Below are 25090 nucleotides of genomic sequence, written 5' to 3'. Positions count from 1 at the left end.
TTTTAAGCTTCTTTGGGCAGGACCGGTGCCAGTGCACGGGGCGTTTTTGCAAGCACACCATGTCTTCACCCAGCAAGTTTCAGCACTATTTAAAGAAAAAAAAAAAAACCCCAAACCTAAACTGCAGGTTTGCTGGGAGAGCACAAAGGGCCGGCTCTGCTCTGGGTTGGGGAAAAAACACGTTTGGGTTTTTGGGGCAGCATTTTCATGAGTCACCATGAACTACATCATTTTTCTTTTTTTTTTTTTTTTGCCCATCCTGTTGACAACCTAGCACAGATTTTGCTCCGGGTATCTCCGACTGATCCCGGGGCTCATTTACACCCGGGTAGGCAACACCTGCAGCCAGAGCCGCAGGCGAGGATGAGGAAGGTTTCTTCCCCCCCTTCTGCACCAAAGTACCCGGGCTATGGGTGCGCCGGCGCGGGAAACTGGTTTTTCCCACCCCAGGAAGGTAATTTAGGGAGCGGAGAACAGGTCTGGCCTGTTAGCTCGTTGTGCCTTTGGCACACCACCATGTCTTTTCACCTCAAAAGGCCTCGGCCGTGCTTGCGAAGGGGGCGGATTTCGGCTCTGGGTTGCACGGTGAAATAACCCGCCTGAGAAGGGGGTGGATTTCGGCTCTGGGTTGCACGGTGAAATAACCCGCCTGGGAAGGTTCCCCGCTCCGACACGCCGGACAGTGCCAGCAGAGGGCATCCCCGGACCGGCTCCATCGCCACCCATATATATATAAAATACACAACGATACACATGCACACACATATATACCTCTATCTCTATGTATATCCACAGACACACACGTATTTGCATATATTTTTGCATGGGAGGGTTATCTTTAAATACACTCTACGCACGTAGCCATCACTTGCCTTGCATTTCATCTACCCGCGCATGCAGACGCATCGTTTCTCAAGGCATGGTGGCATTAAATACGCATATAAAATACGTAAAGCTAATCATTCCTGGAAAAGGTCTTCATTCCAACAGGCGCGTGGAGGAGTGCAAAGGCGTGTTCCCGCGCCGATATTCAAGTTCGTTTTACCGACATACGTTTCTGAGGTTGAAGGCTGCCCCAAAGTACGATGTGGCCCCGGCCCCGGGAGAGGTGTTCACGTTATATATAAAGCGAGGGCCGTGACTCAAAGGGAAGCATTTTCCATGCAATGTCAATTTTTTTGCTAGGCTGGTCCGTCTGGTTTGGGATGCAATAAGCTTGCAGACATGTTTTATTTGGTTGCAATTAGGGTTTTTAAGCCGAGCTGGCGCCGGCAGTGACGGAGGTCGATGGGCAGCAGCCTGGCTGTGACGGCCGGTCCCCGACCATCCCGGCGTGCTGAGAGCAGAAAATTCCCAATAGTGTCCGGCAGCCGAAGAAGTTACCGGCCTCGAACGCGGATCCCTTTGGGCCTTGTCTTGCCAGTTCCCATCCCGGCGCGTCCATCTGCTGGCCACCCCTCTGCATTTTCTCTCCTCCCTTTTTGCTTTTCCTCTCGTTTTCTCTTTTCCTCCCTTCCCCAACGGCGTGTGCCGCGAACGATTCCCGGCGCTAAGCCTCGCTGCCAGAGACGGGTTGGGCGTTTGGGGAAGCCGTGGTGAAAAATCCCCATCGAGCCCTGCGGTGGGCTGATTCACTTTTAATCATCTGCCCGCGGTGGTGATACAGGATGCACAAGAGACAATATTGGGCGATAATCTTATCTCACCTGCTGTTTAAAAAAAAAAAAATGATAGGGTTGAACTGGGGAAACCTCCAGGTGCTTAATAGCTACCTCAATGCCATCTGCTGAGCAGCGAGATAAGGAAAGCCTGTAGCTTTTCGTGACAGGCATACTTGCAAACGTGGTGTGCCAGGGCAGGAGCCGCGGGGCCCAAAACCGGCTGCTTTCCCAGGGCCGCGTTTCGATCCAGCTCGGCATTTCCTGGAGCCGGCGCGGTGCAAGCTGGCGCCTTGCATGACAAGACTTGCAAGGGTTTGCAAGAGGGTAAGAGCTGGTGGTGTTGCCAGCCCTGCAGCTGGAGGCTCAGATATATAAAATTCAAGACGAGGCTGTCAAAAACCCTCCTCGCTGGCGGATTTCGGAAGCTCCTGCTGCAAACCGGAGGCAGCTGGGCTGCAAAACTCCCCTGAATGAGCCTGTCTTGCGTAGCGAGAGCGAGGGGGTTAATGGAGACAAAACCAGTGGAGAGACAGCCCCGGCATGCAGTGGGTTAAGCGGGAGGGAGGGAAATCCCTGCTTGGGGGTGATCCATTAGGAAAAAGGCCGGCCGGCATCCTCCCGTTCGAGCCCCAGTGCAAACTGGACCGGGGGGGGGGTGTGCACGGGAACGTAAATCAGTGTCACTCCACTCGGCCCATCGTGGGGGGGCTGCAGGAACACAAATCAGTGCCGCTCCACTCGGCCCATCCCGGGGGGGGGGGGGGGCACAGGAACGTAAATCAGTGCCGCTCCATTCAGCTCATCTCGGGGGGGGCACGGGAACGTAAATCAGTGCCGCTCCACTCGGCCCATCCCAGCATCCCTCGGTGGCAGTGGCGGCGGCAGCGATGGGGAGGGCCTGCGGCGGGCGCGCGCCGGCGGCGAGGCCGTGAGCAGGAGGCTCAAGCGGGGCCGAGAGCGCGGGCTCGGCGGCGGCGAAGCTCGCCGGGGATGGCGAGCGGGGGCCCAGCCGGCCGCGGCCTCGCCGCCCCTTTGTAAGGGCGCGACAAAGGCGGGTGAGCGAGCGCGCCGGCGTCCTCCCCTTCCTTCTTTCCTTCCTTCCTTCCTTCCTTCCCAAGGCGGGATTACCCATCTGTCCATTTTTATCCAGCTGGCCCCGGTGGTGGGGGCCGGGGGGGGGGGTGGCTGGGCCACGGCCCTCGCCCACCGGGGAGGGCAGCCCGGCGTGGGAAAAAATATATATATAATCCCGCCGGGGGGCCGATGCGGACACAAAGCCGGAGGAAAAACAGCCTTCCCAGGTCAGCAAAAATGTCCGTCCTTCCCTCCCCTTCCTGCTCCCGCGTCCGCGGCTGATAAATACCCGCGATGGCTCTGTTTCACCGCCGGGCTGGAAGGGAGCCGGTGCAGGCGGAGGGCGGTTTGGGAAGGCTGAGGGGGTTTCTTGCGCCCTTGGCCGGGCGAAGGGGAGAGGGACCGGGGGGAAAGAGGGGATAAAGTCGCCCCTTATCCCTCGCCGCAGATATGCCAAGCGGGGAAGCAGCTGCAGCCGCCAGCTTTCCTGCAGCTGGCCAGCACCGCGGGAACCACCACATAGGTCTATACCGATATCAATATCTATATCATCTATATTATATTGTCTCTATCTCTATGTCATCTCCATAATCTCTATCATCTGTATTGTCTCTATATCTCTGTATCATCTCCATCATCTCTATATCATTTCTATCTGTCTCTATTTCTCTTATCTGTATCATCTATATTATATCATATCTGTATCTATATCATCTCTCTATCATCTTTATATCATCTATATCATCTCTGTCTGTATCATCTATATCATCTCTATCATCTCTACTTCTATATATCAGTATGATCTATATCAATATCGTCTGTACCTATCTCTAAATCTATTTATATCTATTTACATGTATTTGGGTTCCTGGTTCGCATCCCGCCAGCCCTGGCCTAGGAGGCCCCGTTTCCACCCAAACGCAGCTGCTTTTTTTCGTTGTGGTTGTCGATTTTTTGGCTGTCTGGGAGGCAGGGGGTGGGGGGGGGTGACGACGGCTGCCCCAGTATTTGGATAGGGCGATCGGGCAGCTTTACCTGGCGGATTCGCGGCACCGCTGCCCGCGCGGTTATTGGTTTTTCTCGTGCCGGCGCGACCTGGCTCGGTGCAAAAAATCTCCCCAGTTTTGCAACGGGCCCAACCTGCCCCAAACCTGCCCCCCCCCCGGCCTCGCCTGCCCCGCACCCCCGGGGCACGGGCCGGTTTTAGCAGCGCGGAGGGACGCTTTCCAACCGAGTTTATTCTCGGGCTCGAGGTGCACGCGGAGGAGCTATTCCTGCGCGATGATTTCAGTTTGGGATGCCCGGGCCGGGAGGCGTTTTCCTGAGCCCCCACGTCCGTCAAGCGCCGGGGAAAAAACTCGGCCGCGGCAGCAGCAGCGGCAGGCGAGGCCGGGAGCGGCGAGAAACCCTGCCGTAGAAAACTGGGGAGGCTTTCTCCCAAGGCCGTAGGTGCCCGCGGGAGGATACCGGCTCCTTTGTGCGGCTCGGGAGCCTTCCCGCCGCGGGGCACGGCCACATCCCAAGCGCCGGGGTTTTTCCCAGGGTCTTTGCCTGCTTTAGGCCCCGCCAGCCCCCCAAACGCAGAAGCAGCTCGAAAGGTCGCCCGGGGTAAGCGTGCCGGCAAGCCGCGAGATGTTTTTTAAGTGATATAATCCTGAATTGTTTATTTTAATTTTACTTATTTATTTATTTATTTATTTGCATTTAGCGTTTTCTCGCGGCCTGCGCTGCACAAGCTCTTTCCGCTTCAGCAGCAACGCTGAAAAGCCAAGTAAAGAGCAGAACGGACGGCGTTTCAACGCTGGGCCTTTTGTTTTCGCCGCGCAGCGTTTTGAGAGCGGGCTGCGACCGCGGGAAGGTCTGCAAAGCAGCGCTGCGCCGGAGGGCAAAGGCGAAAGCGCTGGGGAGCGCGGGGCTGGCAGGAGAAGCCGCTGGCAAAAAGAGCGAGAGATTGAGTTAAACTCTCACAAAATAGCAAAAAGACCCTGGAGGCCTTAATTCGGAGCTGGTTTAGGTGGTTTTGATCACTCCAGCGGGGCCGGATTACGGGTGGGTTTGGAGATGTGGGATGGGTGTTTTGTTTTTTGTCACCCGGAGATGATGCCTTAACGGATCCGGTCGGGGCTTAAAATAGTCGGTTTGCAGTGATTTCTGGGACCCCTGTGCCAGAGGGGTGTTTATTTTCGCAGCGACGCTTTAGCCTCGCAGCCCAGACTGGTTTGGCAGAGGGTGCTGCCGAACCGCCGGGCTGGAAATAACCAGCAAAATCGGGCCAAAAAGCTTAATTTTGGGGTGGGGGGGAGTGGCCAGGACAACGTGTGCAGCTAAACGGGAGGAAAGCCGGCTCTGCGCTGGATTTAATTCTCATTTAACAAAGGATTTGATTCTCATTTCTGCCCACACCCACTTAAGTGGGTGATTTATGGGCGTTTTTACGGCCGGGCCGGGGTGGAGAGCAGGGAAACCGGCTGCGGCGGGAGGGAGCAGAGCCCAGCTCGGGAGCAGCACCTGTATTTCCGGACTGGGAACCTGTGAAACCTCCAGCAGGAAAAAATTTTTGAAAAAGTTGGTTTTAGGCCCATTTCACCCGGACGCCGGCGAGAGCAGGTAGCAACGTGCCGGGCGGTTGGGGCTGCTCCTGCGGGATTTTGGGGGGTTTATAACACCTCCGGCCAGGGGGACGATGCTTTCGGCTGGGAGCCATCGCTTGGGCGGCTCAAAATAAGTGAATAAAGTAAAAAATTTGCTGGAGAGGAGCCTTTTGCTTAGGCCGGTGAGGGGATGTTGCAAGCTTCACCGGCTCCGAAGGCGGCTCGCGAGTGTTGATAGGAAGCAGATTAGGCGAGATGAGAGCAGCGAGAAAACACGCGCTGGCTGCGACACGCTTTCCACGTCGAGGGCCCGGAAAGGAGTGCAAGGAGGAAAAAGCCTCCCTGGCTTCGCCGCCCGAATAAATCACCCTTAATATGTCTGCGCAGGCAACGGGCTTGTTGCAAAAGCGGGCAGAGGAGGATGTTTCCGGCAGGATTTGTTGCCAGAGCGTCGCGAGCGGGACAGTCGCTCGGAGAGGTCAGGGCGGTGGGAAGGAAGCTGATTTTTCTCCGCTTGGGGCAGCGCCAGAGGGGTTTTGGCCAAACGCTTTTGGGTGTTTTTGTTTGTTTTTTAGCAGTGATCATTGCAACGCAGGGCTGCAGCTCCGCAGCCCTTTGCAACGCGCCGCCGGCGTTTGCAGGCCCGGGGCTCTTGGGGCAGTTGCCACCGCCGGCTCATGCCGATGCCGTTGGTGGGGAGGGTTTGCTGTTTTTTTCCTCCTTTCTCCACCAAGCTGGGCAGGGATCGGCATCGCGCCCGTCACTTCGGTGAAGTTAATGATTTCCCCACCTGTTCTGGCCTGGCCTCCTTCATTCCTGCCCTCTTCATCGTCCCTCCCCTCGGCCAAGCTCTGCCTGCTGCGGCCTGGCCTGCCAACGCGGCACGTTGGGACTTCGCCAGCATCAGAGGTCTGGGGTTTCCGAGGAGGACGAGGCATCGACGGCGAGGGGGGGGCGCACGGCACTTTCCGCCTTCGCATGCTGCTGGCGATGGATTTGTTGAGCTGCATGGCGAAAACGGACGAGGATCGGCCATGCAACGGGCCGAATTGACCCTGCACGGGACGAGCTGGCCGTGCAACGTAGTCAACTGGCCGCGCAACGGGGCAAATGGGCCGTGTCGGGGGGAATTGGCAATGCAGCCTTGTGAACTGGCCATCCAATGGGGTGAATTGGACGTGCACGGGTGAATTGGCCTTGCAATGGGGTGAACAGGCCACGCACGGGGGGAATTGGCTGTGCAACAGGGCAGATTGGCTGTGCACCGGGGAACTGCCCAGGCGCGGGGCGAACTGGCCGTGCAACAGCGCAAATTGGCCGTGTGTGGGGCGAATTGGCTGTGCACAGGAAAACTGGCCGTGCACGGGGGAATTGGCTGTACACAAGGGTGATCAGCCGTGCAGCGGGGTGAATTGGCCATGCGCGGGGGAATTGACCTTGCAATGGGGCGAATAGGCCACGCACGGGGGGAATTGGCCGTGCATGGGGGAACTGGCTGTGCAACAGGGTGAATTGGCCTTGCACGGGGCGAATTGGCCGTGCACGGGCGAATTGGCCGTGCATCCTTGTGAACTGGCTGTGCAATGGGGCGAATTGGCCATGCAATGGGGCAAACTGGCCAGGCACAGGGCGAACTGGCCGTGCAACAGCGCAGACTGGCCGTGCGTGGGGCGAATTGGCTGTGCACAGGAAAACTGGCTGTGCACGGGGGAATTGGCTGTACACAAGGGTGAATCAGCCAGGCAACGGGGCGAATTGGCCGTGCGCGGGGGAATGGGCCATGCAACGGGGTGAATTAGCCGTGCAACGGGGTGAATTGGCCGTGCAGCAGGGCGAATCGGCCGTGCAACCTTGTGGACTGGCCGTGCGGGGGACCAACCGGCCTCGTTTTCTCCCCTCCTCTGCCGGGGAGGGATGCGGGGGCAGACTCCCCCTTTCTGAGCCCGTTTCTCCTCCCGCCCCTCAGGAGAGCGCCGGGGAAGGGCCCAGGCGGAGCGTGCGGATCGCCGGTGCCATGGCCTCGTCCCACCTGCCCCCGTGCCCCGCAGTAGGTACTGTGAGCCCGGCGCCGGGCAGTTTTGCGGCGGGCGTTTTTGGGATGCAAACGCCAGCCCGGCCGCGGCGCTTTCCGCTCGCAGGCGACCGCCTGGCCCCGCAGCCCCCCGCCGCCGAGTCCGAAACGGAGGAGGACGCCGGCGAGGCCTTCGACTTTGAGGACAGCGAGGAGGAGGAGGAAGAGGAGGAGGAGGAGGACGGGGAGCCGAGCGGCGCGGCCGTGCCGCGGGCGCCTCCTCGCCACCGGCGCGCCTCGCCGCCCTGCCAGCCCCCCGGCGCCGACGCCGGTAAGGGCGGCGCGAGCGGCGGGGTCCCCCGCGGCCCCGCCAGCCTTTGCAGCACCCTTTGCTAGCGGCCCCGTGGCCTTTGCCGCGCTGGCGCCCCGGGGATCCCACCTGGGGGCTCGGGCACCCACGCGCTTCCTCTCCGCTTTTGTCTCCGCAGATGTGCCCGCGACGCAGCCCCAGGAGGAGTAAGCGGGGCCGGGGCCGCCGGCGGCTTTTCCCCGCGCTTCGGGCCGGCGCGCGCCTGCGGCGTGACCCCCGGTCCCGTGCGAGCGGTGCGGGGCGAGCTGCGCCGCGTCAGGCTGTAAAAAACCCTTTTAGACCTGGGGAAACTGAGGCAAAAGTGAGGAAAAGCCCCCGGGGGAGCCCAGGCTCCGTCTTCTGACGGCTCCAAACTGCTCCCCCCCCCAAGACTAAATCTCCCCCCCCACCGGTCTGATAAGTCAGGGATGGATGGTGGCAGCTCAATGGCAGTCCCTATCCACCAGGACAGGGTCTCTGACACCAGGGTGGGGACCTCGAGCCCAGGATAGGGACCCCGACCCCATGGTAGGGACCCTGAGTCCATGGTAGAGATCCCAAACCCCGGGTGGAGACCCTAACCCCTAGGTAGGGACCTTGACCCCAGGGTGGGGACCTGACACCATGGTAGGGACCCCAACCCCAGGGTGGAGACCTTGACCTTAACCCCAGGATGGGAACCCCATGGTAAGGACCCTGACCCCAGGATGGGGACCTTGACCCCAAGGAAGGGATCCCAACCTCAGCGTAGTGACCCCAGGATGGGGACCCTGACCCCATGGTTGGGACCCTGACCCCAGAGTGGGGACCTTGACCTTGACCCCACGGTGGGGACCCCATGGTAGGGACCCCGACCCCAGGGGGAGGACCTTGACCCCTGGATGGTGACCCTAGGATGAGGACCCTGACCCCAGGGTGGGAACCTTGACCCCAGGGTGGTGACCTTGACCCCCCGGTGGGGATCCTAGAATGGGGACCCCAACCCCATGGTTGGGATCCCAACCCCATGGATGGAGACCCCAGGATGGGGACCCTGACCCCAGGGTGGGGACCCGAATCCCAGGATGGTGACCCTAGGATGAGGACCCTGACCCCAGGCTGGGAACCTTGACCCCAGGGTGGTGACCTTGATCCCCCAGTGGGTATCCTAGAATGGGGATGCCAACCCCATGGTTGGGAACCCAACCCCAGGGTGGTGACCCCAGGATGGGGACCCCGACCCCAGGGTGGGGACCCTGGGACCAGCCTCGCCACCCGTGTCTTTGTCCCGACCTCCAGCGGCTCCCGAACCCGAGCAGCCGGGGCTTTCCTGCCCAAAAGGCGCCCGCGGCCCCGTGACCGGCACACGAGCATCCTCCGGCGGCTCAACAGCCTTCCCGGCTCCGAGGGGGCTCACGGCGCGTCCGTCCTTCCCGCAGGCTCTTCCCGGCGGCGAGCAACGGCGAGGCCGGCTGCGGCTCCCACGCCGGCGCCCAGACCTTGGGCTGGAAGAAGAAGAGCTGCCGCAGAGGTAGGGTGGCCTCGCCGGCGCCCGGAGAGCGAAAAAAATCCCCGCCAGGCTCGGCGGGACCGGGAGGGTTCGGGCCGAAAGGGAGCTCGGGGGGGTCTCGGGGCGAATGCCCTCGCTGCCGGTGCCGGTTTGGGTCCGCAGCGGGTTGTTCTCCGCTCGCAGGTGAGCGCTTCGAGTTCCCGGCCGTGGAGGACGACGTGATTTACGACGACGTCCCGTGTGAAAACCTCGAGGCGGATCAGGACGGTAGGAAGCTGCCGTGGGGCAGCCGGGGTTGAGGGGGGGAGAGAAGGTTCTCGCCGTTTCCCCCCCGCCACGTGCAACAAGCACTGCCGGGTCTCTGCAGGTCTGGGAGCCTGGGGCGGGGCGGGGGGGGGCGTGCGGCAGGGCAGCGTGAAGCCCATTTTACAGGTGGGTAAACTGAGGCACGGAAGGCGCCCTTGGCGCGTCCCTGCTCCGAGCATCTGCTCGCCCCCGGGAGCGGGGCCGGGCTGCGGGCTGCGCAGGGAGCGCCGGCCGGCATCGGATAATGCGCCGTCAGCCGCCGGGCGGAAGCGACCTTGCGGCCCCGGCTCCAGGTGGGCCGGGGAGCGACCCCCAGCTGCGGCCCCAGGGGCAATCCCAAACGCGCTGATGCGGCGCCTTCCCCGGGTTAAATAGAGCTCCCCCGGCAGAGCAGTGATGTCAGGGCTGTTGGGTGGTTTGCAGGGCAGGAGCAGATGAAAGTGAGGGGTAGGAAAGCAAACCCCCATCCCCCAATAAACCTGTTGCCCACGGGGCCAAACCCCCAATAATCCAGTTTCCCGCGGGGTTTCGGCGAGCCCACTGGCCCTCGCGCCCGGTTTTTCCTGCGAGCTGCTTCCCACGCCCCGGCAGGGCCCGAGCGCAACCTGATTTACGAGGACGTGCAGCGGGACGAGGGGCCGCGGGAAGCGGAGGATTTGGGCTGGAGCTCCAGCGAGTTCGAGAGCTACAGCGAGGACTCGGGCGAAGAGGCCAAGGCCGAGGCCGAGCCGGCCAAGCACCGGGCGTCCTTCCAGCCCAAGGTAAGGGCGGCGCGGGAAACCGCCGCTCCCGGCCGGGTTTTCATGGCTTGGGGTCCCCCTCCCGCGGGGACCGGCTCGTGCCCAGCGTGTGGAGGATGCTCTACCCCACACAGTCCCATCCGCGGGCTGAGGCCAGCAACCCCGACCTTTCCAAGCCGCTTCTTCACCTCCTTTCCTCGCTTTTGTGGGTTTTCTTGATGCCTCCGGCCGCGAGACGCCGAAGCGGGGTGAGAAGCCGGAGCCCTTCCCGGAGAGCGCCCGATCCCCGGGAGCTATTTCCGCCACTGTTTGGCGAGGTGGAAACAGAAGCCGGCTGCGGACGAGCCGGTGGGGCCGCGCGCGAGCCGGAGTGCCGTGCCGGGACGCCGTTCCCGCGGCCGAGGGGCGCTCGGCGCGGGAGCCGGCGCCGCAACGGAGCCGGGCGTGCGCGCCCACTGGGAAAACCGCCTCGGAAGAAGTCACACTTCTAAATTTTTTTTTTTTTAAGCTTATTTATTTGTGCGTTTTGGCGCTCCCGCTCCGGAGCGTCGCCGCGCTGAGCCTGCCCGCTGCTGCCTGCCTCCCCCCCGCCGGCTTGCGCTCGCCTCCTTTCCCCGAAAGGCGCTGGCGCCCTCCGATGCGTTTCTCCCGCTGGGCGCGTTTTGGCTGCTTAACCCGAATCTCTCTTCTCTGCCCTCTCTTCCCTGCTCCCGCTTCTCCTTTGCTTGGGGCCCAGCTTTCTCCAGACCTGAATAGACTAAAGGAGAGATACGCCAGGACTAAGCGGGACATCCTGGCTTTAAGAGTTGGGGGGAGAGACATGCAGGAGCTGAAGCACAAGTACGATTGTAAGGTACCGTCCCTCCTTCGCCCCCTTCCCCGCAGCCCCCCCGGCCGCGCTCAGAGCGCGGGAAAAAGCCCTCCCGGGGGGCTTTCGGCCCAATCCGGCCCGGGGTTTTGCCCGCCGGCCAGGAAAAACCGAGCCGAAAAGCTCCGTTTGAATCATTGCTTTGCAAAATTCATTCTCGCAGCTCCGCGCTGCCCTTTCCCGGCTGCCTCTCGGGCTTTGCTCCCGCTGGCAGCTCCCCTGCCCGCTGCCGCCTCTCCTTCGCTCCCGTAACCGCACGCGCAGCTCCTCGCTCTCGCTGAATGAGCGGCTTTTTTTGATTTTTTTTTTAAATGCTCTTTTTTTGGACAGAGCTACAGGAGTGAGTTGCACGTGAGGGTAAATGGGTCTGTGTCGGAGGCTCACGCTAAAAACGCTGCCGTTTTCGGGAGCGTCGGCCGGGGAGCAGGTGTCCTGGGGGCGCAGCGCTCGCCTCTCTCTTTCCTGCCCTCCCTGCTCGCTTTCGCCGCGTCCTCATGCTCCGCTGCCGACCGGCATCTCCTCCTCTTCCTCGCCGGCGCCGCGGGCCGGCTCTCGCCGCTCTGAGTCCTTTCGCCGCCCGGGAAAACGGGCGAGAGGCGCTTCGAGCGCCGTGTCTGTAGCGGGACATCCCTGAGCGACCGGGGACGGGAGCCAGAAATTGCTCCCTGCGCTGCAAATGCAAATTTCCCCCCCAAAAATAAAAAGGAGGCGGCTGCGTGGTAGCAAAGCGGGTAGGAGCGAGGGGCCGGCGGGGCACGTCGGAGGGTGCCGCCCGGCATCCCGAAACGCGCACCTGCCGGGCGCCCGCTTCTCCCCAGCGGAGGCGGCTGGAGCTCCCCGACCGTGCCGGTGTTGGCCAAAAACATCGTCCCGGGTGGCTGCCTCGAGCTTCCCACTTCCGACCCTTCCTAGATGACTCAGCTGATGAAAGCTGCCAAAAGCGGCACCAAGGACGGGCTGGAGAAGACCAGGATCGCCGTCATGAGGAAGGTGACTTTCCTGCACCGGAAAGAGGCGCCAGGTAAGTGGGGTGAGGGCGACCGGGAAAACCCCTTCCTCCTCTCTGAGAGCAAAAGAAAAGTCCTTCGCGGGTACTTTCTTTTTAAAAAAGGGAGGAAAAAAAAAAAAGCACACATCTGGCTGCTTGCCACACCACGTGCGAGGCTGGAGCTCGAGCGCTCCGCTTTGCGCAGCACAAAGCAGCCGCGGAGCATCCCGGGGCCGAGCGGCGGTACCCGACGCAGCCCCCTCGCCCCGGGCTGAGTGCAAGAGCAGTGATTTGACGGGGAGAGATGCGAGGCGGCCGCCACTGATCCTCCCTTTCCAAAATTAGGGAAGGAAAAAGGTCACTGGGCCGCCCCCGCGCCAGGCAGCTGCGAGCGCCCTCCCCTCCGCGCCGGCCGCTCATTTCTATTTATACGCGGCGCTCGGCCGGGGTGGGAGCGGGGCCGGGGGGGAAAGGGGAAGCGGCCGGAGCGGGCGATGCCGACGGCACCATGTGGAGGAGACGGCCGGCCGGGGCCGGCGACTGCGCCCTCGCCCGCTCGCCCTCCTCCTCCTCCGCTGCTTCGGCCTCGGGTAAGGGCAGCAGCGGGTCTGCCGCCACCGCTCTCCTGCCTTCCTAATTCTTTTTTTTTCCCCCCTGTTTTTCCTTCCACGCGTGGCTTTGCTCCTTCGCAGCGAGCCCCGCCGGCCCGGGGCCGGCTCGTGCTCGGCTTTTTGGGGAAGGGGGAGGCGGCGGGGCCCAGCGCGAGCTCTGGGCAGCTCTCAGATCCCCGGGGCTGACTCATGCAGCTGGCCTGGTGTCCGGTGTCAGCGCGGCCCGAAGCCGTTCCCGCGGCCTCCCCGGCCCCAAGGGCGATTTTTTGCGCCCGTGTCTGTCCGCCTTCCCCATCTCAGCGAGGGCCCGCGGGCGGGCGCTCCGCAACGTGGGGCGAGAAGGTGGGAAATGAGGTGGGGGGGTGGTTGTTTTGGGAAGGGGGGGGGGACGGGGTGGGTGCTGACCCTGCGAGGTGCTCCGCTTCCCAGGTGACTCGGAAGAGGAGGACACGGGCTTTCTGGAGGTGACCGTCTCCGACATGAAGCACCCGCCGCCGGAGCTGAGCCCCATGCCGGAGGGGCTGAGCCCCCAGCAGGTCGGGGCCGGGGCTTGGTGGGGGGGGGGGGTGGGAAAAAAAAGTAAAAAAAGAAAAATGCAGCTTCCCCTTTGCGGCGCTGGGAATTGCACAACCCGCTCCGGGCAGCGGGAGCAGCGGCTGAGCCCGTCCGCGCCTTGCAGGTGGTGCGGCGCCACATCCTGGGCTCCATCGTGCAGAGCGAGAGGAGCTACGTGGACTCCCTGAAGCGCATCTTGCAGGTGATGCTGGTGGTGGTGGTGGTGGAGGAGGACACCCCCCCACACCCCCTTTTCTGCTGGAAGCGGCGGCGCGGGGCCGGGCGGGCGCGTTTCGGGTGCTGGAGGAAGGGCTGGCTGACGGCGTGGTGTGGCCCGCAGGATTACAGGAACCCCTTGCTGGAGATGGAGCCCAAGGTCCTGAGCGCCAGGAAGTGCCAGCTGGTGTTTTTCCGCCTCAAGGAGATCCTGCAGTGTCACTCCATGTTCCAGATCGCCCTGGCCTCCCGCGTGGCCGAGTGGGACGCCACCGAGAAGATCGGCGACCTCTTTGTGGCCTCGGTAGGAGAAGGCGGCGGGGCAAAGCTTTCCCAGCAAAGCGGGCAGATCCGGAGCCATCCGCTCGCCCTCCCTCATCCCGCCGCCCCGAGCTCCTTGGCCGCCTCCAGCGTCGCTCCAAAAACTCGGGAGCGTCGGGCGCGTCTCCTGTCCTCTCCCTGCGCCCGGCTCCCAGCCCTGGCGCCGGGGCTGGACGGCCTTGCGCCAAAGCTTGGCTTTTTCGGGAGCTGCTGCGTGTGGTTTCATTGCGAGAGCAGCCCGCGGGCTGCCACCAGGTAGCAGCACTGAAACCTGGATGAGCAGAAGCCTCCAAAACCGCCCTCCGCCTTTGCTAGCCCCGGAGGTGGCTCCAACTCCCCCTCACGCACGCCGTTTTCATGCCCCCAGTTCTCCAAGTCGATGGTGCTGGACGTGTACAGCGATTACGTGAACAACTTCACCACGGCCATGTCCCTCATCAAGAAGGCCTGCCTCACCAAGCCCGCCTTCCTCGAGTTCCTCAAGGTCGGTGCTCCCGTTTCCAGCCTCCCTTTGCTGTTGTGACGGTTTTCCTGGGCTCCGTCTCCCTTCTGGGTGGCCAAGGGAGGGTTGGCTGGACCTGGTGCATCCCTTGGTAGCTCATCCATGGAGGAGGAGCAGAGGGACGAGGAAGGAGGGATGAAGGTGGTGTAGAGGCCATCTCATTCATCATCAGGGCCCTGGGTGGGTTGGGAAGAGGAGGGAGGGATGGAGGTGGTGTGGAGGCCATCTCGTTCATCATCATCATCAGGGCCCTGGGTGGGTTGGGAAGAGGAGGGAGGGATGAAGGTGGTGTAGAGGCCATCTCATTCATCATCAGGGCCCTGGGTGGGCTGGGAAGAGGAGGGAGGGATGGAGGTGGTGTGGAGGCCATCTCGTTCATCAACATCATCAGGGCCCTGGGTGGGTTGGGAAGAGGAGGGAGGGATGGAGGTGGTGTGGAGACCATCTCGTTCATCAGGGCCCTGGGTGGGTCGGGGAGCCCCGAGGGTGCTGCTGTGGGTGAAACCTGCCTGGGGTTGGACAACCGTGGGCACCCGCTCTCTTGGCAGAAGCGGCAGATGGCCAGCGCTGACCGGGTCACGCTCTACGGGCTGATGGTGAAGCCCATCCAGAGGTTCCCACAGTTCATCCTGCTGCTGCAGGTACGGTCAAGGGGGGACCGCAGGAGGAGGACACCGACTTTGCAGCCCAGCTGGTTGCTCCTGTTTGGGGTCAACAGCCTTCAGACATGTCCCAGCTTCTTCTTCCCTTCCTTTTTCTGGCCAGGACATGCTGAAAAACACCCCCAAGGGCCACGCGGACCGGCTGTCGCTGCAGCTGGCCCTCACCGAGCTGGAGACGTTGGCGGAGAAGCTCAACGAGCAGAAGCGCCTGGCCGACCAGGTGGCCGAAATCCAGCAGCTCGGCAAGAGCATCAGCGACCGCAGCAGCCTCAACAAGGTGGGTGAAAGCCGCCCCGAGGGTTTTCCGAGCCGGGCAGAGAAAATCCTCCCTGGCTTTAGGAGTTTGCGCCCAGCAAATGTCCTCTGAGCAGCAGTGCTGGGAAGGGACGGTGCCTCTTCTGCGAGCTCGGTGCTCCCCAGGCAAGGGATTTCGGGAGGCCTCGCTGCCATCCCGCCTCTTCCCGGCAGACGGCGAGAGCGAACCGGAGCGCGTGCTGCGGAAATTCCCCTTCAAGGCGCTGACGGTGGGGGAAAAAACCCCGGGGTGAAGGGAAAGAAGGGACGCGCCGGGGTTTTTTTTTCCCCTTGGTTACGGGCTGCTGTTGCCTCCTCCCTTCTGTCCATCTGCCTGATGTTTTTTTGCAAGCGCTGTCAGAAAAAAAAGCAAACCCCCCCGCCCCTGCTTGAAGCTGTTGCAAAACATCCTGTGCAGCAGGGGAGACGGGCTGTGCCGCGGCAGCCTCTTCCGCTCGGGAAGGAAAACCGGGGCCTGGCGGCTTTGGGGATGGAGCCGGGTTCTGGACTAGGTGGTTGCACGGGCAGGCGAGCAGGTTGGGGCTGGGAAGGCGGGGGGAGCGCGGTGCGGTTGCGTCTGGTCGCGTCGAGCGAAGCTTGCTCCCTGCCCGCCGCAGCTGCTGAGCTCGGGCCAGCGGCAGCTCCTGCTCTGCGAGACCCTGACGGAGACGGTCTACGGCGACCGGGGCCAGCTGGTCAAGTCCAAGGAGCGCAAGGTCTTCCTGCTCAACGACATGCTGGTCTGCGCCAACATCAACTTCAAGTAGGTCGCCGGCAGCCTCGCGGGGCTCCTCGCCCAAATCGGGGCGGTTCCAACCCAAAAACGCTAGCCCTCCTCAGGGGTGAAGCACTCTTTTCTTGGCAGCCTGCCCCAAGGGCTTTTATCCGCAACTTTCCCGCACTCCTGGGAGATATCCGTCGCGAAGCAGCTGCCCTCGCGGTTATCCAAGCAGCATTTTGGGGCCGTTTCCCCCCGTTTTAGCTCGCTGCCGACCCCTAGGCAGCCTCGGCAGAGCCTGCGGCGCTGTGGGTCCAGGAGGAGCCGGCGCGAGGGAGCTCGGTGGGGGTTAGCGCCCGAAATGGCGTTGGGGTCTTCTCTCCTAGGGCCTAGAGGAGGCTGGAAAACAGCTCTCCGCGCTCCCAGCGGCGCCTCTTTATTAAACCCTTTGTTTTTTTCCCCCCCTTCCTCCAGGCCCGTGAATTCAAGGTAGGACCCGAGTGTGGTGTGCACTGATTTTTTGCACCCCGGCGTGAGGCGTGCTGCAGGTGCTGGGGTGCAGGTCCGGCTTGCAAAGCTTGCAAAAAATAAAATAAATGAATCTTAACCCAGAGGGGCTCCTTGCATGAGCTGATCGCTTGGCCGGTGGTGGATGTTGCATGGAGATTGCCCAATTGATATACATACATATAAAAATAAAACTAATTTTGTTTCTTTTTGCCCCCTCTGCAGGGGGCAGCTGGAAATCAGCAGCCTGGTGCCGCTGGGCCCCAAGTACGTGGTGAAGTGGAGCACGGCGCTGCCGCAGGTGCAGGTGGTGGAGGTGGGCCAGGAGAGCGGCGCCTACGACAAGGACAACGCCGGTGGCCACAACACTGCCGCCGCCAAGAAGCACGCGCCCGCCGGCCAGGCCTCGCACAGTGAGTGGCCACGGGCCTCCCTGAATGGGGCGAAATCCCATGCTTTAGGGCAAGGAGCCTTTTTTTCATCCTCCTCCCGCTTTCTCTCCTCCCCAGATAAAGTCTACCTGGGGCCACCGCGGCTTTTCCAGGAGCTGCAGGACTTGCAGAAGGACCTGGCGGTGGTGGAGCAGATCACCCTGCTCATCAGCACGCTCCACGGCACCTACCAGGTAGCGTCCCGTTTTGGGCCCGGAGGCAGCCGAGCCTATTTCCCTTTTCTTTCTTTTTTTTAATCACAAACCACAAGCCAACTCGTGACTTGGGAGCAGCCGGCACGAGGTTGCAACCACGGCGAGCTGTGATGGCCGGTTCCAGCAGCTCCGACCGCCCGCCGGAGCCCTCCGGGTGCCGACACCTCCGTGACTGATTTTTCTTCCTTTTTGGCTCTCCCAGAACCTGAACATGACGGTGGCGCAGGACTGGTGCTTGGCCCTGCAGAGGATGATGAGGGTGAAGGAGGAGGAGATCCACTCGGCCAACAAGTGCCGCCTCCGGCTCCTGCTCCCCGGCAAGCCGGACAAGTGAGTGGCGGGTGGCCGAGCCGCGGGACGGGGGCGGCTCTGCTCCGCTCGCCCCCTCCGGTGGGCGGCCAAGGCTGAGCCGGCCGCCTCCGCCCTGCCGCAGGTCCGGCCGACCCATCAGCTTCATGGTGGTCTTCATCACGCCCAACCCCCTGAGCAAGATCTCCTGGGTGAACCGGCTGCACTTGGCCAAGATCGGGCTGCGTGAGTAACCCCCCCCCTGCTGCAGCCCCGCTCCCATTTCCACCTCTTCGGGAAGCTGAAGGTGACCCAGGTGTCATGAGCTGCTCCGGTCTCTGCCGCTCTCCCAGGGGCTTCGGCTCCTCGCCCGCCTGCGGCCCCCATCGCCTCTTTGCGCCGGCGCCCGGCCGTGCCCGTCCTCCTTGGTGCTTCCTTCTTACCTTGATTTCTATTTAACTCCATGAGCCACTGCAGCAAAAAAAAAAAAAAATAATAATTTGAGTGGAAGGAAGGAAAATCATCTGAAATCGTATTTGAGCGTGTGGCTCCCCCCGGGCTGGTACGGTTTTGGATCGTCTTTTTTTAACAGTTTGTGTTTGTTTGGGTGGGTGTTTTTTTAAATCTGGGGCACCTGGAGGATAATCCTATATCCACGAGTTAGAAGCAAAAACGCATTAAAGTGTAACGCGAAGAAACATGTTAGGGCTCCTTTTCACGTACGGTTTTTGATATATATCTATATATAACTCGCTCGGCTGCGTGCTGTGGTTTGGAAAGAGGGCGAAGGCGCATGCCCCATCTGCAGCGGGGAGGCGACGCGCGGGAACTGGTCCTCCCTGCGCCCCCGGCAAACCCGTGCTCCCGCGTCCCTCCCCGTCCCGAAACGCTAATAACAGCCGGCGCGGGGCTCTCGCCCATCTGCGGCGAGCCCTGCGGGCGCCGGGGGGCTTTTTTCCCACGCCGGGGGGCTTTTTTCCCACGCCGCCAAGCCCCTCAAGCTGCCTCTCCTTTCCCCAGGGGAGGAAAACCAGCCCGGCTGGCTCTGTCCTGACGAGGACAAGAAGAGCAAAGCTCCTTTCTGGTGCCCCATCCTCTCCTGCCGCGTGCCTGCCTTCTCCTCCAAGGCCCTGGACCTGCAGGTAAGAGCCGCGTCCCGCCGCCTCTCCTAACGCCCCGGCTCCGTCGGGTCCTTCCCGTTGCCCGCAGCGGGGGGGATGCATCGCGTTTTTCTCCCGCCGCTCTGGGCGCACACCGGTTTTTTTGCAACCCTCCTTCACCGTTTTGTCTAATTAGAGCGAACGTCAGCGGGGGGCTCCCGGGGGAGCAGGCGGCGGTAGGGATTTTTCCCCCCTCCCTCCTTTGCTGGTTCCTTTGGTTTCTCATCAGCTCCGTCGCTGCTTCTGCTCTTTGAGGCCGTGTGCTTGGTTGTGTGTGTGAAATGCTGATAAAAAAGCACCGGCTAGAAGAGCACAGCGCCTTTATTCATATATTATCATTAATCTACAAAGTTTCTGGGAGGCGGCAGCGTCCTTCGCTCGCTCCCGCCCGCCTCTCCCGGGAGGCTTAATCCCGAAGGATCCAGGGACCTCGGGGTCTCCCTCCTCCCAAAGCCTGGAGCCCATCCCGGCTTTTTTTTTCCCCCCCGGGATGGGGCATCTCCGAGCAGCGTTTTCTGCCCTCTCGGCTTTGCCCGGGCTCCTTTGCAAAGCCGGGGGCCGCCGGCAGAGGCGGCCGCGATCATCCTGTGCGTGGGGAAGGGGGAAAAGAAAATAAATCAAAGCTGGATCCGTCCAGCCCAATCTGGGCACCTCGAGGTGGGCGCCGCTGCGCGCGGGCAGGGAAGGTGTCGGCGGAGCTGCTGAGCTCTCCGGAGCCCCCGGGGGGGCGGCTGCGGTTTGGGGAGGGAAGGGGGAGAGCGGAGGGCTCGGCTGACGGCGTCCCGCTCCGTCCCGCAGCTCGGCGCCGCCGTGCACAACCCCGTGCAGTCCTCGCTGCTGGGCTTCTCCGCCGTCAGCACCTCGCTGCCGCAGGGCTACCTCTGGGTGAGTCGGGCCAAGACCTGGGGGAAAGCGGCCGGGAAGGGGAAATGAAGAACGAAAAGAAAACAAAAAAAAACCAGCGGATGGGTGCTAAAAGCTCCGGTTTCGTCCCCGCAGGTTGGGGGAGGCCAGGAAGGGGCCGGGGGCCAGGTGGAGATTTTCTCCCTGAACCGCTCGGTGCCGCGCACCGTCAAGTTCTTCCCGGTGGCCTCGCAGGTGCTCTGCATGGAGTACATCCCCGAAAGGGACCCGCCGGCCGAGCCGGGTCCGGCCGCCGAGCAGCCGCCCGCCCCCACCATCTGCCTGGGCTTGCGGGACGGCAGGTGAGTGCGGGCCGGCCTTCGCCTCCCCTCCTCTTCCTCTCGCGCCTTCAGCTCCGCGCCGAGGTCGCCGTCGCTCCGCCGGGGGCTTGCGCCGTGCGATTTTTTTTTTCTTTCTTTTTTTTTCCCCCTCCCCTTTGCGCCCCCAGCATCGTGGCGTACGGCAGCGTGGACGCGGGCACGCAGTGCTTGCTCACCCGCCGCAGCCCCGGCTTGCAGCCCGTCCTCTGCCTCAAGCACAGCCCCGACTACCTCTTCGCCGGGCTGCAGGACGGCACCGTCGCCGCCTACGCCAGGAATAACGGTGAGGACGCGGGTTTGTAGCGATGCCCTAGGAGCATCCCCCGGGGCGCATCGGGCCGTTTGCGGGCAGAAGGAGCGGGCAAAAGCGCACTGCTCAAAACGCCCTCGCCCCGCTGGGCAGGGGGCTCGCCGCGGTGCTGCTGCTCGGGAAACCCTCCCGCACCACCTCGGGGGTGCTCCGGGGCGCTTGGGCGTGCCAAAAACCAGGGGATATTGGACCTGGAGAAAGTGGTTGGTTTTTTTTCCCCCTGTTTTGGGTTTGTTGGGGGTGTTTTTTCAGGTGGTTCTGGGCCATGTGGCCAGCTCGCCTTGACTGACTAGCGTGCTGCATCTCCACTGGCCCGGCGCCAGCGTGGCCCCGCTGTGGCTGGGCGCATCAGCCCCGGTGGGCGCCCTAGAGCTGGGCTGCGGGGTTTTGCCTTTTTTTTTTTTTCTTTTAAGGGATCGGAGCTGGCACTTGGATAAAATCACCTCGTTGCCTTTATAAACTGAGCTGCTTCCCTCTGAGCGCCCTTCTGGGCCGGGTCTCCTCTTTGGGTTTATTTTTCCCACGCCCCACAGTGGCGCTGCATGTGGCCGGGGCAACACTCAATGGGGCTCTGTCACTTTTTTAGCTCTTTCTTTTACAAAATTTATTAATTTTTTCTTTTTCCCTGTGAATGCAGCGTGCCAAAAGTGCTGGCAAGTGGCTCGGGCAGCGGGAACCCGGCTCTTGTCGCGGGAACCGGGGTCCCGGGGCTCCTTAACCGCTCGCGTTAAGCTTTGCCAAAGCTTTGCTTTAAGAATTGCTTTAGAAATAAGACGCGTTTGGAAAGCAAAGGTGATCCCAGGGCGGTTTTCCGGGGCGGAAAGCAGCGTTCTCGCGCCGGCTGAGCCGTCCGCCGGCGTCTCCGCTCTTCCCGCAGGGGGGCCGTGGGAGCTGGCGGAGCAGCCCACCTGCCTGGCCGTGGGCACCGGCCCCGTGCGGGCGCTTCTCGCCCTGGACGAGACCCTCTGGGCCAGCTGCGCCAACCAGGTCACCGTCCTCGACGCCAGCAGCCTCCAGGCTCAGGTAGCCTTGATATTTTTTTTTGGTTTCTTTTTTTTTTTTGCCCCCTCTGCATCCGGGGCCCCAAACTGAGATTGCAGGTCATAAACGTACCGTTTTGGAGAAGCCGTTTGGGGTGATGCAACTGGATAATGGACCACGGGGGGCCTAAATCCCATGCTGGGATTGGGAGCAAAGTGGCTTCCAGCTTGAAGCATCCTAATTGCGTCCGTTTCTGGGCGTTCGCCCCGGCCCGCCGGTGCCAGGACGTGTCTTCCTGTCACTGGGCGGAAGTATCCCTTTAAACAGCAAATCACCAAGCCTTTGGGACAAGGAAGGATCCCAAATATCTTAAAATTTCCAAAGCCCAGCGACTAGCCGGGGGCTGTGGGGTAAATCCGCCTATCTGGGGAGTGCGGGGGGGTGGCAGGGGGGAGAGCAAGCGAGTTGAGGTTTTGAGCCCCAAATTTGCAGCCAGAAAGGGGTGATGGGAGGCGAGCAGCAGCGCGGAAACCACCACTCCTGACCTTTTGGAAAGCAGGTTGTATATGAAAAAGGTGCCCCTTTGGGGGGTTTTTTGTTTTGTTTTTTTTCCCTTCTTGTCCAGAAGTCATTGTGCAACAGCAACAAAATCTAAGCAGTCTCCAAAAATGAAGAAAAGGGCGAAAACCAAAACAAACAGGGAAAAAAGCTGGCATTTTGCAAGCCCCTCGGTGTCCCTTTGCCAAGCCAAGCAGGGTCAAAAATCAAGAAACTGGAAATGCTTTAACGGGGTTTGAAAGGCCGGTCGGTCTCTGCCCCCTCCCTGGGGTGTTACGGGAGATTTTAGTGTTTTCCCGCTGGGGGCTGTAGGAGCCGCGATCCCGGAGCCTCTCAAGGTCACCTTGTCCCCCCGCATCGGGTTTTGCAGCCGTGAAACCAGCCGCTAGAGAGAGCCCGCGCGAGCGGCTGTTCCGGCAGGCGGGAGATAAATCTCTGCCAAGCCACTTGCAGTGACTTAGGCCCGGGAAGGTCCCCTGGATACCCCACGCCCGGAGCCGCTCAGCGCTTTGCATCCTCACTTCAGCTTCTTTTGCTTGTCTGTTTTTAATTATTATTATTTTATTCATGTATTTATTTTTGCTTCATTCCCGCCGGCAGCAAACCTTTGAGGCGCACCCGGACGCGGAGGCCAGCGTGACGCACATGATCAAGGCGGGCAGCGGCGTCTGGATGGCCTTCTCCTCCGGCTCCTCCATCCGCCTCTTCCACACCGAGACGCTGGAGCACCTGCAGGAGATCAACATCGCCACGCGGACCACCTTCGTCCTCCCCGGTGAGCTGAAGGGCGTCCTTAGCAGTCCTCCTCTACCCTGCTTTTTTTTTTTTCCCCTTTCTTCTTTTTTTTTGGGGCATATTAAAATATTTATCTCTTCCTTTTCTCCCTGGGAGAGGGAGCGCTCGGTGTCAACGGGCTTTTTTGAACTCGCGCCCTCATCCTTTCTAGCGAGACAGGTTGTTAATAAAGCCCTCGCCGGCAGCCGGCGCGGCATCGCTGCAGATATATCGCTCGGCCGCGACGCTAAGTCTCTGCGATGAAATATTCATCGACTGTTAGAAGTTGCACTTTTTTTTTTTTCGGTCTTGTTTTATTTTTTCTTTTTGGAGAAACGGAGAGAATATCACCCAAAACGGAGCTGGGGAGTGTGTTGGTTTTTTTTTTTTTGCGAGGGTGGTGGTTCCCAGGGATGCTGGGTCTGGGCTCCCCCCACCTACGCCAGGTGCCACACGAGGCCTTAAATTTCTTGAGTCTTGGTTTTAGAGGCGGCTGGAGGGATGCGCGTTGGCGCGGCGGCGAAGGCGGCACGGGAGGGAGGGGAAGGGTGGGCACCGACGAGCTCCAATATTTCACGCGCCTGATGCTCCTGCAGGGGCATTTCTCCCTTTTTATGTCTTATTTATTTTTTTCCCCCCCATCTCCTCGCCCCAAGGACGCTGCTTGGGATGGGAGGGGGGTTGTCTGTGCCCTGTGCCAAAACTCAAGCATCGAATTTTCCCACGGGCGGCGCAGTGGAGGACGGGGGGGGAATGAAGCCGGGTAGCTTGGCAGCGAGGTTTCCCGGGCTCTTCCCGAGGGAAAAGCGGGCTCCCTTCCTGTTTCTCCTGCAGGCCAGAAGCACGTCCGCGTCACCAGCCTGCTCATCTGCCAAGGCCTCCTCTGGGTGGGCACCGACCAGGGCATCATCGTGCTGCTGCCCGTGCCCCGGCTCGAGGGCATCCCCAAAATCACCGGTGAGCCCCCTTCTCCTCCGATAACGATAGTAAAGCGATTGCGCTTGCAAGCTTGGCAGCCCCCAAACGTTGCTTTTTTTTTTTTTGCTCTTTTTTTTTCTTTTCCCGCTGCCGCGGGCGCTGTGGATGCCCGCGCCGCCCCCAGGCAAGGGCATGGTGTCGCTCAACGGGCACGGTGGCCCCGTGGCCTTTCTGGCGGTGGCGCTGAGCACCCTGGCGCCCGACGTCCTCAAGAGCGACAAGGAGGAAGAGGAGGGCGGCGGGGCCGAAGAGGCGAAGCCGGCCGAGCCGGCCGGCCCGTCGCTGCCGCCGCCGCCGCGGGAAATGCGGAAAAAAGGCGTTTTGCTGCAATATCGCCTGCGCTCCACCACCCACCTGCCCGGGCAGCTGCTGTCGGTGCGGGAGGCGCCGGCCGGCGCCGCCCCGGAGCACACGGAGGAGGACGGCTCCATCTACGAGATGGCCGACGACCCCGACGTGTGGGTGCGCAGCCGGCCCTGCGCCCGCGACGCCCCCCGCAAGGAGATCTCGTCCGTGGCCATCATCTCGGGCGGCCGCGGCTACCGCAACTTCGGCGCCGCCGGCCCGGCGGGCGGCGAGACGGACAGCACCCTCCTCATCTGGCAGGTCCCGCTGATGCTATAGCGCCGGGGGCGGGAGCTTTCCCACCTCTCCCCCCCCCCTTTTTTAAAAAAAGGAAGGGAGGAAAAAAAAAGACTTGAATTTTTTCTTTTTTTTCCCCCTCTCCCCCAAAATCCAGCTCGTTTTTGGGGAGAAAAGGGGGTCTTTTTAACATTCGGGAACGGCGACCTCCCTGCGGGCTTTGGAGGCGCCGGGATTTTGCTGGGCTCTTCGGAAGAAGGCGTGGGCGGGCTGTGTGTGTGTGTGAATATATATATATATATATAAAATATAAATATATATATATATAAATGATGTATATTATTACCTGTATAGAGAAGCAAATCTGTATATATTGGGGCACTTGGAGCTGCAGAAATAAAACGGAGGTGTGAATGCTAGCGGGTGCCAGCGGTGCTGAAATGGGAGCTCGCGCGCCTCCAAATTGCAGAACACTTCCCCCGTTTCAGCCCAGTATCGCGTGTTGGTGCTTCGGGGTAATTTTTGGCACCAGGTGCCAGCGTGCCGGGTTGAGTTATTCCGACTGATCCCAAATCCCAGCTGATCTACCCGCCCTGGCGGCTGGGAGGTTGTGATTTTATTATTATTTATTATTTCCTTACTTATTTAAGCATTTTCCCATGCAGGGGAGGGGGAAAAAAAACTATGGGAATTAACAGGTTTTCACCAAAAATGTCTCTTTTTTCTTCTGCCCTGGCAACAGCACGTGATGGAGGGAAAGTAGGTGGCGGGACGTGGCCCATCTTTTGCCAAGTTTATCCGGCTTTTGCCCCGGTTTATCCGGCTGCGCCAGGGACAGCCGGGGCTGGGGAGGTGGAAATTTGTCTAAGGACTAAATCGATTTATAACACGGGCTTCCAAATGGCTTCGGTTCGGTTTTCATTCGTCGCGTTACCGTTGCCAGATTGATATTCCCAGTGGCTCGACCTGGAAATGGGACGGCGGGACTCGCGCTGCTGGGAGTGGAGATTATCCAACTTGCACCAATTTTTTGCAAATTTTTCTAATTAGCTGTCAAATGTGCTTTGCGGGGGTGTTTTTTCTTCTTTTTTTTGTTTTATTTCCCTTAAAGCTGTTCCCGATTAAGC

General features: G+C 61.1%; 1 protein-coding gene across 11 annotated transcripts; it reads left to right on the top strand.

Moving 5' to 3' along the window:
- Window positions 1-761: 761 nt before the first annotated feature.
- Window positions 762-24382, top strand: ARHGEF10L (Rho guanine nucleotide exchange factor 10 like). Of its 11 annotated transcripts, none has more exons than XM_068915570.1 (29): window positions 762-2716; window positions 7293-7377; window positions 7465-7668; window positions 7826-7853; window positions 9105-9196; window positions 9359-9442; window positions 10073-10242; window positions 10958-11074; window positions 12002-12110; window positions 13118-13224; window positions 13368-13445; window positions 13584-13763; window positions 14148-14264; window positions 14831-14923; window positions 15048-15221; window positions 15856-16001; window positions 16431-16445; window positions 16689-16876; window positions 16973-17088; window positions 17312-17439; window positions 17543-17643; window positions 18418-18539; window positions 19356-19442; window positions 19557-19762; window positions 19909-20063; window positions 20968-21113; window positions 22230-22404; window positions 23238-23360; window positions 23506-24382. In XM_068915570.1, the coding sequence occupies exons 2-29, from the start codon at window positions 7341-7343 to the stop codon at window positions 24003-24005; spliced, it is 3798 nt and encodes a 1265-aa protein (XP_068771671.1). In that variant the 5' UTR covers window positions 762-2716; window positions 7293-7340; the 3' UTR covers window positions 24006-24382. The 11 variants fall into 11 exon arrangements, with proteins under 11 accessions (XP_068771671.1, XP_068771675.1, XP_068771674.1 ...); XM_068915568.1 differs by lacking the exon at window positions 762-2716 and adding an exon at window positions 2831-2962; XM_068915564.1 differs by lacking the exon at window positions 762-2716 and adding an exon at window positions 4415-6235 and having other exon boundaries at window positions 7293-7373.
- Window positions 24383-25090: the final 708 nt, after the last annotated feature.

Source organism: Struthio camelus, chromosome 21, assembly GCF_040807025.1.
Source record: "Struthio camelus isolate bStrCam1 chromosome 21, bStrCam1.hap1, whole genome shotgun sequence".
NCBI classification, from domain to species: domain Eukaryota; kingdom Metazoa; phylum Chordata; class Aves; order Struthioniformes; family Struthionidae; genus Struthio; species Struthio camelus.
Note: the sequence above shows the minus strand (reverse complement) of the source record. Positions and strands in the feature narration are given on the sequence as shown.